The 14,162-nt window shown below is 36.7% G+C and overlaps 1 protein-coding gene across 3 annotated transcripts in view; it reads left to right on the plus strand.

Annotated features, from left to right (window-relative positions):
* Window positions 1–9,638, plus strand: part of LOC136039972 (3-phosphoinositide-dependent protein kinase 1-like) — a 57,243-nt gene extending 47,605 nt beyond the window's left edge. For all 3 annotated transcript variants that reach the window (XM_065724027.1, XM_065724029.1, XM_065724028.1), the window contains exons 8-9: window positions 1,465–1,617; window positions 9,365–9,638. In XM_065724027.1, coding sequence (XP_065580099.1) covers window positions 1,465–1,617; window positions 9,365–9,472 — 261 coding nt within the window. In that variant the 3' untranslated portion in view covers window positions 9,473–9,638. The remainder of the gene's footprint in view (window positions 1–1,464; window positions 1,618–9,364) is intronic.
* The last annotated feature ends 4,524 nt before the right edge of the window (window positions 9,639–14,162 follow it).

Here is a 14,162-nt window from a genome sequence, read left to right on the forward strand (position 1 = left end):
TAATAATATGGGAAAAAAATATATAAATTCAATTTCTAATGAAAATATGTTCGTACGTAGTTATGCAATTTCTGTTTGTAGCGGCTCTTTAAGCAATTCTTCAAGCATTTTTCAACGTTCTTCAAGAATTTCGCATCACCTTGCAGGTACAATATGTCAGGGCGTTCTCTTTTGCGAGCCAGAACTATCGTGGAAACAAAAACAAGGAAGATGGAAGAATCTTTGACAAAAATTCGAAGTTGACCTAGAACCATGGGAAGATTTCCAGATGCGGAGTCAGATATGGGACAGAGACTGGCTGAAGATCACGGGGGAAGCTACGGCTGATAGATCGAGGGGGTCGCTGGAAGCAATTCCTAGATCCATTGGTGCCAGACAGGACAATTTATCGTCTGACTCACCGAAAAGTTATAGAAAATCGAGTTAGAAATCCGAAAAGTAACCATATTAGAAAATCATCATGGATACTGAAAAGTGGACTTAGCGTCTAATTCAAACTTGTCTAGATAATAAAAGAAGATGCTCTGATGTCCTGTGGTGGTGCAGTGGATTTGACCTTAGCTTGGTAATACGGGACCCAGAGATCGAATCACGCTGCAGGAATGCACTGCAGGGCCGACGCAGGGACCTTAGTAGTCAAGAAGCGTCGTTAATTCTTAAATAATAAGATGCTCTGATATTTCTTTGGTATCAGAAGAGCCAGTTAGCTATTATAGTGGTTCTGGTGCACCCATGTTTCATCAAAAAAAAAGAAACATAGGTGAATAAACAGCCAAAATAGGCTAAAAACATGTTCCACCAAGCAGCTAAAAAAGTTATAGCTTTTCTTTCAGGGTGCAATTGCTTGGGGAATCATCAGATTGTTAATACTTGAATTTATATTAATATCACTCTCTTCAATTTAACTAATTTCTTTTGCTTATTCTGATTCCACTGTCCAACGTGGCAACAACAACAGGAATATGGTACTATCCTACAAACTTCTTAATTTTTAAACAAACACAAGAAAAATGTTAGAAAATATGGGTTTTCAGGTATAAATAGGCCTACGATTGGTCGAAAGGGCAAAAAATACCTTTGTTTTGATGTTCATGGTAATTGAATTCTAAAATAAATAATTCGCTTAAAATTCTGTAAAGCTAAAATATGAATTTTAAATCAGCGTAATGTGCTTGGTGGCGAAATGTGACTACGCTTGAAAGAAGTAGAAAGAGAACAGTACTGTCAAGATAACAGGATTTTTTTTTACGTATTCATTTTATTCTAGAAGAAAGAAGTTACAGTTTGTTGCCCAATCAACCTTCACGCCCAGCTTTTGCGTATGCTCTTTCTACCATGTCTGATTCTTTTCACTTTATACTGTTATCTTTTTTTTTCACGCTCAGCTTTTGCGTATGCTCTTTCTTCCATGTCTGATTCTTTTCACTTTATACTGTTATCTTTTTTTTCTTCTTTTTTTTGTAGGGATTGTTTTCAAGAAGGCGAATGCTGTTGCTGACAACGGGTCCACACCTTTATTATGTAGACAGTGGTAACATGGTTCTTAAAGGGGAAATACCTTGGAGTTTAGATCTTAAAACTGAAGCCAAGAACTTTAAAACCTTCTTCGTTTATACGGTGAGCATATTGATCTTTGTATATAAGACTATAAATGTGGATTTGAGTTCTAAGCAGGTAGGTTCAAATAGAGAAGGTTACCTTTCGTGCAGGTCCTCATCACTGATAATTTTCTGTAATTTTGAATTACAATTTTTTACGCCTTTTCAGCGATTGGCCCCCTCAATATCCCCTCGAAAACAAAGTAGTGCGTGAATAACTACGTGTTTTGCTTTATCAAATCGTCTTTTTACCTCCCTCACTCTTACCATTTGGTAGATCTATTTTATAGTCGCACATCCAGCTGAATCCTAAACTTCTCGTGTAAACCAGGAAAATCAAAATTCCAATTTATGCTCGTCCAAACATGAGTCATGCTCTTTTATTTCTTATGAGAACAGTGAGGACGAATTACCTGGTTTTTATAACTTTAGCATCCGAGAGGAAAGTCGGTTCAGATCGTTATTTCTTCTCTTTGTCATGCTATTCTCTTTTCATTATCTTATTTTTCCCTTCTATTTCTTGTTATTCAGCCCTTCTCTCTTTCAGTCTTTTTGTCTTTTTTAGTATCTTCTCTTTTTGATTCTCGTCTCTCGTCAGCCAATACAAAGCTACCCTTGAGACTTTAACTAGTTTTCAAGATTTCACTAGTGGAAAGTTCCAAGGTTTCAGAATCGATAAGGGTAAATTAATAATAATATATATCCTTCATATATTTTTTTAGGGTACAATATCTTTTGGAAAATCTTGATCAAAAATTGTTTTTGTGATTCAGTGTCGTATTTTCCGTCTCTTTTATTATTTTTTTCAGTTTGTTTTCCTCTTTCTGCCCTCTTTTCATTTAACTTGTTCTTAACTTTTTCATCGTCCTTTTCCTTTTCATACTGATTTGTAAAGATGATTGTATATAAGCGAGTCAGTGTGCTCTGACAGCATTTTTATTTTCTCACAGCCGTAACGGAAAAGATGTCTTTTTCTTGGGCTCTTAATAACTTGTCTTTCTAAATTTTCTATTTTAGAAAGTCGATATCAGATTTCAGATGTGAGGGATTATAAAATTTTCGCAAGAAGTGAAATAACACAGTGTTATTTAAGGACTATATTACTATTGGATATTTTTGCTTACTGACACAAGGTGCTGTATTATCTTTAGTTCATCTACCGAGATTATTTGGTGGCGTCCTGGTTTTTAATCTCCCCCTCCAAGAATTGTGGTGGTAATTCTACTTATTTATTCACTAACATCATTTTAATTCTACAGTGCCATCCATATTTCAAATTCTTGGGGTGCGTCGGCACGTCGGCAGTGAGAGAGCAACTAAGGTGCATTGGCAGTACTCTGCAGGTGGCTCAGGCAACAAGAAGAAGAGGGGGGCACCGCAAGGGTCATACGTACCTGCCTGTATTTAGTTACCCTTAAATTGCTGGGGTAAGTGGCTCCCTACGCTTCCCTTGTTTCTGGACAGACTTGATTCACCGCTACCTATGTGCTTACTGACGAATTGGCGTACTATGTGGACTATGATTATTGACTGCACATGGCGTTAATTTTTTGAAGAAGATATTGTATTATATACATGGCTAGTTCTATTTATGTCTGTCCGGTGCTCAACTTTTTAAAACGGTAAATTGCCAAGGATAAAGACACTGTGATAAAGGTTTAGTTTTTAGACACTTAGTTTTTTTGCAATTAGGATGCAATTAAGCAGGCAGTTGAAACCGGCAAAGTTGCACTAAAGGTTGACATACTTGAGAGGAGAAGAGGATCACATCCAGCGTCATCGTTTTTGTCGGACATTTTTGATCTTTGAGGCTATGCAGCCTCAAAGAAAAGGAAGATATGCCGATGTTTGCAATACTTGATCCATCAGATGTGCCTTCTTTTCCAACAGACCCCCCTACAATAGTGGCCTCATGCCTGAACGAATGTATCCGGATGCTTAATTTTTTTAGGCGAAGAACAAGAAACGTGTTTGCAGAGTTCAAGCCCAATTATCTGGCCATTGATGCCAGCTTGTCAATCCTCCTCTGATCCTGTGGTGTTGTAAAATATTTTTGACAATGTTAATATGAAAAACCTCACCAATAAGCGTGATTTTGTGAAGAAGCTTGGCTATGCTGACAAGGTGAAATGTATTGCTAGTCGCCGAAATGGATTGGTAGTCCACAGGGTTGGTGAAGATTCCGCAGTGGCAGCAGTGGCTGCAATATCTAATAGTATGAAAATTCGGGTTAAGATTGTAAGAACCGAGTATGCAGGTATTATTAAAATGGACACTGATTTTGATGTTTCTCAAATTTCCTTGCTCGTTGAAAGTGTAATTTCTGCGACACGCTTTGAAAATTCAAGAGTTGTGCAGCTGAAGTTTAAAACAAGTGATGACCTTTATCATGCTTTGTAGTTTGGAGTGAAGATCGAATATTGTTTATTTCGTGTCACTCGACCGATCAAAAAACCCAAGCAGTGTCTCAACTACCAAGGATTCGGACATTTTGCTCGGGAGTGTTCAAACCCGACCAAGTGTAATAAATGTGCGGGTGATTATAGTAATAAGGATTATGTATGCCAAGCAGGCATAATGTGTAGAAAACCCCACGTAAGTAACAACTTGATTTGTGTAGAAACGAAAAAGCACCTTCTAGCTCAAGGCCAAAGAAACAATGTTGCAGCCTCAGGGCGTTAAAAATGTATGTTAGCATTTTATCAGAATATAAATGGTGCCCGTGAAAAACTAGAAATTATTGAAAATTTGTATAATACTTTTGTTATTGTATGTCTTGCTGAGTACCTTTTAAGCGAAAATAATTTCATTGTTAGAGCGTTCGCCTAATTCTCAGTTTTTTCTCTGGTCAGCAAATATTACAACTGGTAGACCTTCCGTTGGTTTAGCTATTGCGATAAATAAAAAGTTTGCCGCTTCTTTGGTAGATTCGAGTGACATTTATATTGCTGTTGAGCTAGAATGCTTTGTATTGTTGTGTATTGATATGCCGACTACATACCATACTCTTACTTCTGATAAGAAGTTTTCATCAGCTTGTGCGTCTCTATCAAAGATTATCCATAAAATTCAAGCTACCAACAGGTGACTTGTCATCTGTTGTGATTTCAACACGAATCTGAATGACCCTTCACTGCCGCTTACGCAAATGTTTCTGTTGTCACTTCCGCTTGGCATGTCTGTCCTACCTAAATCTAAACCTTTCTCTTATGTTTATAAATCTGGGTCAACCTCAAACCTCGAGTTTGTCCTGTCTGCTCATCCAGAACTTAAATCTACCACTATTACCGCTTCAGATGACATCTTATCTAGTAGCTATCTACACCTTAAGTTCAACATTTACATGCCCCCTTTGAAGAAATTAAATAAAAAAAAAACTAATTTTTTTAGCTGAAAGTAAGGAGCGACATTAAAACTTAAAACGAACAGAAATTACTCCGTATATGAAATGGGTTGTCCCCTCCACAATCCCTCGCTCTTTACGCTAAAGCTTTTAATTGTTTTAAAAAGTAGAATTGTGGCAATAAGTCAAACTTTAGCGTAAAGAGCGAGGGATTGTGGAGGGGACAACCCATTTCATATACGGAGTAATTTCTGTTCGTTTTAAGTTTTAATGTCGCTCCTTACTTTCAGCTAAAAAAATTAGTTTTTTTTATTTAATTTCTGAACGTTTTTGAATTAATGCATGTTTGGTTTTGGCTCTCCGCACATAAGTTATTAAAATGAAATTTGCATATTAATTCCTTTTTTGGCTAAATGGCTTTCTCTTAGTTTTGATCAGACGATTTTGAGAAATAAGGGGTGAGGAAGGAGGCCTAGTTGCCCTGTAATTTTTCGCTTACTTAAAAAGGCAACTAGAACTTTTAATTTTAACGAACGTTTTTATTAATAAAAAATATGCGTAACTTAAGAATTAACTTACGTAACAAACTTTCATAACCTTATATTTTTATTATGTATACGAGGGGGTTTGTACCCTCGTTAATACCTCGCTCTTTACACTAAATCGTAAGTTTTGTCCCAATTCTTTAAGAATGACCCCTGAATCAGAAAGGCCGTAGAATAAATAGTTGAAATTACTAAAAATACTTTAGCATAAAGAGCAAGGTATTTATCTCCTCCTAAATACCTCGCTCTTTATGCTTAAGTATTTTTAGAACCCCTCATATGCGTAATAATCTCTGTTCGATTTAAGTTTCAATGGTACTTCTTCCTTTAATTTGAAAAAACGTTTTCATGTTTATTTGTCATTGTTTTCTTATAGTAATGCTAGAGGATCCTGCGCCCTTTTCATTGAATTTTTCTTCCCCCATGACAGATTCCTCAAAGGAAAGATCCTCCAACATAGCCCCCTCTCCTCAGCCCCACCCCCAAACAAAATAAAATCCCCCTGAAAACGTCTGTATACTTCTCAATAACCATTACTATATGTAAACACTGGTCAAAGTTTGTAACTTGCAGCCCCTCCCCCAGGGATTGTGGAGGAGTAAGTCATCCCCAAAGACATAGTTTTTATAGTTTTCGACTATGCTGAACAAAATGGCTATCTCAAAATTTTGATCCGTTGACTTTGGGAAAAAATGAGCGTGGGAGGGGGCCTAGATGCCCTCCAATTTTTTTGGTCACTTAAAAAGGGCGCTAGAACTTTTCATTTCCGTTAGAATGAGCCCTCTTGCGACATTCTAGGACCACTTGGTCGATACGATGACCTCTGGGGAAAAAAGAAAAACAAACAAATAAACACGCACCCGTGATTTGTCTTCTGGCAAAAAATACAAAATTCCACATTTTTGTAGATAGGAGCTTGAAACTTCTACAGTAGGGTTCTCTGATACGCTGAATCTGATGGTGTCATTTTCGTTAAGATCCTACGACTTTTAGGGGGTGTTTCCCCCTATTTTCCTAAATAAGGCAAATTTTCTCAGGCTCGTAACTTTTGATGGGTAAGACTAAACTTGATGAAACTTATATATTTAAAATCAGCATTAAAATGCGATTCTTTTAATATAGCTATTGATATCAAAATTCAAATTTTTAGAGTTTTGGTTACTATTGAGCCGGGTCGCTCCTTACTACAGTTCGTTACCACGAACTGTTTGATAAAACAAAACCCTGTTGGTTTGCAACATTATCATGGGATCACATAGATGTATCGTCCTTACAATATATGCTTGATTCTTTGCTGGTGAAAATTAAAATCCCTTTCCACCTTCTGTCTGCTTCATTGAAAGGGAACCCACTGGACTTTGGTTGCTTTCTAGCTGAGTTGATGCATGCTCTTAGGGTTGCCTCTACTATATCTGTACCTTCGATAAGGGTCAAAATAGGGACACAAAAACGCGGTTGGAAAGAAGATGCTGAGTTGCATGATACCAAGCACCGTCATCAGTTTTGGTTTCGGATTTGAGCCAACTGTGAGTTCCGAAAAGCTATCCGCCATTGGAAAAATAGACAAGTTCAAACGGCAACACGTGAGATAAAGACAATCCCTAGCAGCTTTGGAGGAGAGCTTCAAATCTGATATCAAGTTCCTCCTCGCAATCTATCAATGTCGTTTCGCGGGAAATACGTTTTTCTTCGCTTTTCTCTGATGATCCTCCTCCGGTAGAACCTACCGATAAAAATGCCCTCATCCACTTCGTTTTAAAACTTGACCACCGGAGGAACTTTTTCATTATTACACCTTCAGCTGTCTAGACCCAAATTCGTCTTAATGAAACCTGATAAAGTCCCAGGATACGATGGGGTGCAAACTGAGCATCTCTTAGACGCTATCCCATTCTTTTGCAGTATTTGTCACTGTTATTTCAGGCTTGTGTTTCTCAGCAACATATTCCAGCATCTCTTTTGGAAGGTCTTGTTATTTTTGTCTTAAAGTAGAGCGAAAACCCAATTGTTTGTGAATCGTACAGACCAATACTATTTGCTCCACAATTGGTATGCTTTTTGAAAAGCTGATCTTCCACTAAAACTTTTTGGCTATTTTAGACCGCTATAAGGTGCTGAAAAAGAACCTGTATGTGTTTGAAATCGCCTTATGAAAGGTGTTCCCCTTTTCTCTGCCGTCTCTTATAGAATTGGTATGGTAATGCGTCCATACTAGTGCGACTAGGTAGTCAGCTGAGCAAATCCGTCACTGTTCGGAAAGGTGTGAAACAAGGTTCTGTGCTTAGTCCAGCTTTTTTCAGTAATGTCATTAGAACCGTTACTAAAAATGTTCCTCCATTTCCAATTGAACCCTATATTGATGTCAGCCACCTCTGTTACGTAGACTATATCATTCTATTATCAGATGATCTCCAGGTTATTCAAAATACAGTTCATAGAGTTTGTTCTGGTCTTAATGAGATTGGGCTTCAATTTGCCTCCTTTAAAACTAAGCTTCTCGTCTGCGATTCGTCTCAACAACCGTCCGTTGTTAGTGGCTGGGCCAACTATAAATGTTGGCCCAGGAACTATTTCTGCGCCGTCCTCTCTGAATCATTTAGGTCTCCCGTTCGAATCAAATGTTAAAAATACTAAACCATTCGTTATATTGGCGTTGAAAGAAAAGCTTAGAAAATCGTACGGGCTGCTTGCTCGAGTTAAAGGCCAGTTTCACAAAATAACCCTGGACAGACTTTACAGCTCTATTTTTGCACCACATGTCTTCTTCTTGGTCCCTTTGTGTTTTTTTTTATAATATCTCAGCGGAAGAAAATTAGATCTTTATTCTTCAGTTTTTGCAAATATCTTCTGCAATTGCCGCTCTGGACTCGCAACCGGTACGTTTCGAGTAGATATGGCGTTTTCGATATATCCTAAAAAAAAAGGACCGGCTTGTGGATAGGCTCCACAAGCGTCGAGAAAATATTGTCGACTTTCCGCTTAATTGTGTTGCTTAAGTAGCTGAGATGTTGTTTGTTTTTTTCTGAGATTCTTTTTGTTCATTTTTTCCATTTTTATTTTTTTTTTTGATATTTTTGTACTAATCTGAGTTTGAATTTTAATGATAAAGTTTGAATAGTGTATAATATAAATTACTGTCTAAGCAAAAATGTGACGTTAGACAGCTAACAAAAAATTATCTTTGCTTAATGATTCGATAACTTATCGCAAACTCAACCATGTTTTACTGACTTTGTGCTTAAAACTTTTGTATAAAGTTCTTACCCTGTTTTTTTTTGCTTATGTAAATACGTTAAAATATAATTCATCATGCGTTAATGGTTAAGCGCTTCGGTAATTTATCGATGCACGTATCAATAGCATTGGAGCCAAACCAAAAGCATGACGAACCTAGTAAGTAGAAAATTATACAACCTAACGTAACCTCAAAACGAATCTTGAAGGGAGTTGGAAGAGGTTATCAAATATATCAAAGGAAGTAGACTTGTTTTGGAAGTCCTAAGAACTCAAAAATTCGAACAGAGGGGGGTGGAGGAGAGTTTGTGCAGGTTTGTTAGCTCCAGGGCCGTGAAGTCAAAGACAATTTGTTAACTGAATAGTTGAAGCACATATTTGAATTTTAAACTATTCAGGAGGCAAACTGGTAATTGTGAGTTTTTGAACTTTGAAAATTTTTTGCCTCTGCAAAATTGAAGCTGCCTTCTGCATCGTGATACTCCCTGCTTATGTACGGTACTTCATCCTTCCTGCCAGAGCAAATGAATTCTATATCGCATATATATATATTTATATATATATATATATATATATATATATATATATATATATATATATATATATATATATATAATGTATTTATTTATTTCCGTTTATTTCAGCCAAATCGAACCTACTATTTAGAAGACCCAACCGGTTTTGCTTTGGAATGGTGCAAGGCTATAGATGACGTCAGGAACTTTTACTTTCGATCAAATGCGGAGGGATAGACTCCATTTAATTTGTATAAGTCTTTTAATTTCTAAAATCGTAGTATAATTCATTTGAGCTATTATTGTATATAAATGTCAATGGTCAGTCTGAAATGTTATAAGAATATTTAATTTAAACAGTTTCATCACAGTTAGTTGTAATAAATAAGTTTGCTCATTTAAACACTATATTTCGAATTTTACCTACTGTACTAGGCTTATCGTTTTATTATCGTTGTTATTCTCTCCCTAAATTTACTGCTAGTGTATATAATCTCTTCTTGGTTAGAGGTACCCTTAATGTTTTATCAAACTCAGAGGCAAAGAAAAGGAACGAGATAATTATTAAAATGCTCTTTACTTATATATTCTCTAAAATCCACTAAAATAGCACAATTCTAATTTCTGACATATTAACCAATCAAATTAATTCGATTTTTCAATGCTCGACAAATAATTTAGAGCCCACTTCAGATTACGGTAAATCTGTAATTTGGAATGTGGTTTTGGTCGTGACTAATATAACCTCCAAAACCAGTTGTAGCTGCAATCTGGAACAGTCGCACTTTGGTCCAGAATATGGCCGGGTCTGGGATGTGGCTATAATGCCATGTCCTTGCTGGTCGATTTAAATATGAATTAGTTTCGTGTTAAATGTATCGTGAACACCTCTCGAGAAGAAATGATTTGTGCTAAGTTAATTAAACTTGGAACAAAGCTACATCCTAAATTTGTCTTGGGAAAGATTCTCAAGATTCTATTTCCACGCTTACCCCCGCCCCCTTTAAAGTACTAACTCCTCAAGGATTTGTTAAAAAAATTGCTAGGGAAAAGGACATTTTAGGAATATATCTATAGTTCTATTTAAGTTTGGAAAGACGTTTTCAAGGTCCTAACTTCAAAAGGAAGCAAAAATTTGGCTTGAAAAGTGGCTTGAATGTTGAGGGAAAATCAGAACGAAGTTTGGGATTTTCTTGGGTAGGGCTTTTCCACCAGTTAGTAAAAGAAAAACAAAGGTCTTACATCAAATTTCGAAGGACATTTTCAAGGCCCCAAAAAGAGCATAAAAGAGGGAAAATTCAAGGGAATATTTTTTCCTTACTAAGAAGGAAAAGGTTTTGACGCCCAGTGGCGCAATATTACTATATAAAACCACACATTATTGTGAAACCTAATATATAATCTGTGCTAAAACTATTAGGTTACCCCTTTGCGGTAAAACTTTAATGGCAAATTTCAAATAGTCCCGCCACTTCGCGGATTCCTCTCCCACTATTTATGAAATAGGCAGTAGAAATCCTTGATCCGCAAGTCAATCAAGCTGTAAGCCTTCTTGTGGGATGGGAGATTAGCGAACCACTTTGCCGGCTCACCCCCTTTCTTTCTGTATTCGCAATCATAAATGATACAGGTTCGCACCATTTTTCAAAGCTGCTTGAGCTTCTGAAAAATATACAATGAAGCACTTAAACGAAGGAAATAGGAGAAGCTTTTATACGCGCCGAGACACTCGGAGACAGATATTTTTAATGTGATTCTACTGCCTAGATTTTTGTACTGTGGATATAAAGATTCGACTAAATCACTTGGCAGATAAATGCTGTTCAACTACAGAAAATAATATGCATATTTGACGTTTGGTTTCCAGTTAAATTTGCCTTAGCATTTTAAAATAAGTAGCAAAGCTAGGTCATTGAAACTATCACATATCTTCAGAATTTGATATTTGAGCTGATTCCTGAAAGTTTCATTAACCTGGCTCTGCTTTTTCTTTAAAATATTAGCTAAAGTTTGTTCGGAAAGGGAATGCTTAAACTATCGTCGTTTATTTTTCTTTACTGGAGGGACAAGATTTAATCCCCCTCCTTTCTCACCCCTACCAAAAATTCAATTTCGAGATGAATCAAAATATCAACCAGAGAGAGGTGTTAACACATTGCATCTAGAAAATGGTTAATTTTCCGTATTCTGATGGAAGTTTCTGAGTCCCCCATCTCTTTCCTCCCTTCCCCAGAAAATAAATAATATGAGGATGCCTAACACTATTAAGTAAATTGTCTTTGGTTTATATATAGGCTCTATTTGTATTTTGCTTTCATGTGTGGAATAAATTCCTCCTAAGAGCTCTCAAACAGACCGATCGGTCACTCTCAGTGATCGATGAGTATCTGGTAAGTAATTGGTGAATATTTCGAATCAGAGTCAGCAATTGCTTTTGAACTTGAATGTTCCTCCATTTTAATGTTACGCTCTGCTATTCTCAGCAACAACCCTGATTTTAAGTTCCCAGAAGAAAAATACAAATTATCATATTTCGAGAAGGTTTAAAGCTATTTGTTGGGAAGAGGTTGTTCAACTACGAACAAGGTTTTTTACAATCGTTGTCTAAGTAAAGAATAAAGCAGGCTCTATGTAGTGTTTTTTTTTCTTCTTTTCAGCAAGGCGCTTCAATTGGAAGGAGTTGTTGTAGAAACCTTAACGGGGCTCGTTCGATTTGAAATTAAAAGTTTTAGTACCTTTTTAAGAGTCACAAGTGATTGGAGTGCACGCAGCGAATCATTCCACGCTTTTTTTTGCTCTAATCAAAATTTTGATATAGCCATTTTGATTAGCATAGTTTAAAGGTACAATGACTGTACCTCTGGAAATCGCAGGATCCCCTACAACTTTTGGGGCAAGGGCTGTAAGCTATGTAATTTCTCTGTTGTTTGCGTGTAGCGTTTGCTAATGGGAAAGGGGTACATTTTTAATCCCTGGTCTCCGAAAAGGCGAAGGATATGAAGATGAAGCTTTAAAAGAATGTCGTGAGAAGTGTTGAACTAACTAACTAAAAAAAAAAAAAAAAAAAAAAAAAAAAAAAAAAAAAAAAAAAAAAAAAAAAAAAAAAAAAAAAAAAAAAAAAAAAAAAACATTACGCATGCATCGTTTCAAAAGGGCATATCTCTGGAACGGTGTTTTAAGTCGGAACTTTCCTGGCATAATGAGGGGGATGCTCAATTGACCAAAAAGCAGTATGTGGACGCTACTACTGCTACAGCTACTACCTCTAACGCGACTGTTAGTAAGGTGAAAAGTATTAATGTGAAAATTTCAAGTAATGTTGGGGGGAGCTGAATTAAATCAAAACACGCTATGTGCATGCAGGCTGTCTAAAGGGCGTGTCAGCAATATCTTAGGAATGGGTTTGAGTGTTAATATAAAACTTACATGGTGTGCTAAGGGGATGTTGAACTATGCGAAAGGCATGTGCATGTTTCTACTGCCACAGCTACTACTACAAAGACTAGTGGTATTACGGAGAACATTGCAGGGAACGCGAAAGGGATGCTGAACTGAAATCAGACATAATGTATGCCCGCAAGTAATCAGAAAAAATCTCGGGAACAGCTTATGTTATTAAGTTGAAACTTTCTGGGCATGATGAGGTGGATGATCAAATGGCCAAAAGGCAACATGAACATACTACAATTACTGCTACCACTAGATCTACGTCTACTGCTAATACTGAGGCTCGGGGACTAAGATGAAACTTTCAGGAAATGTTAAGGGATATGTTGAGGTAAATCAAAGCAAAGTGTATACACACAGGTTTTCAAAAGGGTGTAGCAGTAATATATCAGGAACGGCTTAGGATATTATATTGAACCTTTCACGGCTTCTGCAATAACTACTGCTACTTCTGAAACTACCACCTATGCTACTACTACTGCTTTGACTATTTATAACTGCAGTTACGGTTATTTACGACTGCGACTACTTGTTACTGCTTGCGTACGTGACTACTTGGGACTGCGACTCTAACTATTTTTGACCGCAATTATTAGAAATTACCATTGCGAATACATGAAATCACAGCTACGATAACTACCAGGGTCGTTCAAGGAGGAGGGGGCAACTGAAGCGGCTGCCTCGGGCACCATGGCTGGAAGGGCGTGACTTAGGGTTTTCTACTTTGATTAATTAAAGGGATTTACTTAGGACTCCACGTAGGAATTTAGTTTGGTATCAAGTTGAAATTTTCAGGTAAAGCTGAGGGGGATGTGAATATAACTGTAAATAAACTATGTGCCCAAATTGTCAAAGAGGTGTCTGTACAATATCCCAGTATAAAAGTAAGGGTATTATGTTAAAAATTTGGGGCATGTTTTTAGGAAGGTTAAAATAAATCAAAAGATACTATATACATACTATATCTATGTGAAGATGTACTATGAAGAGCATATCTATGATATCACATGAACAACTAGGGGTATTTAGGTAAAACTGTCAGAGCTGTTGATTGGAAAGTTGACAAAGAAAAAGACACACAAGGTTGTGAAAAGGGTGTGTCTATAATATCTAAGTAAAGGTGAAGGGAGTTAAATTAAAACGTTCAGGGCATATGGAGGGTAATGGTTGATTAATATTTGTCTATACTCAAGGTTGTAACGTGACGTGGGTTAGAGTTCGGTCAGTTCTATAGGACCCTAAAGATTAGGCAGATATCCCACCTATTTATTTGAATATTTGGGGAAAAGGGTATTTTTGATTAATCTAATAAGACACTATGTCTTAGTTTGTAGTTTTTCATATCTAAAGGTAGATGGTCTAAGTTCCCAAACCCTCTAGGCTATGACGCTACTTGCCTGTCGTTTACCTACGTGAACTTAGGGCATATCTTTGTATTTGTTCTTAATAACGTAATTGAGACTAAATTTGATAAGACTGT

This window comes from Artemia franciscana, chromosome 20 (genome assembly GCF_032884065.1).
Source record: "Artemia franciscana chromosome 20, ASM3288406v1, whole genome shotgun sequence".
Taxonomy (NCBI): domain Eukaryota; kingdom Metazoa; phylum Arthropoda; class Branchiopoda; order Anostraca; family Artemiidae; genus Artemia; species Artemia franciscana.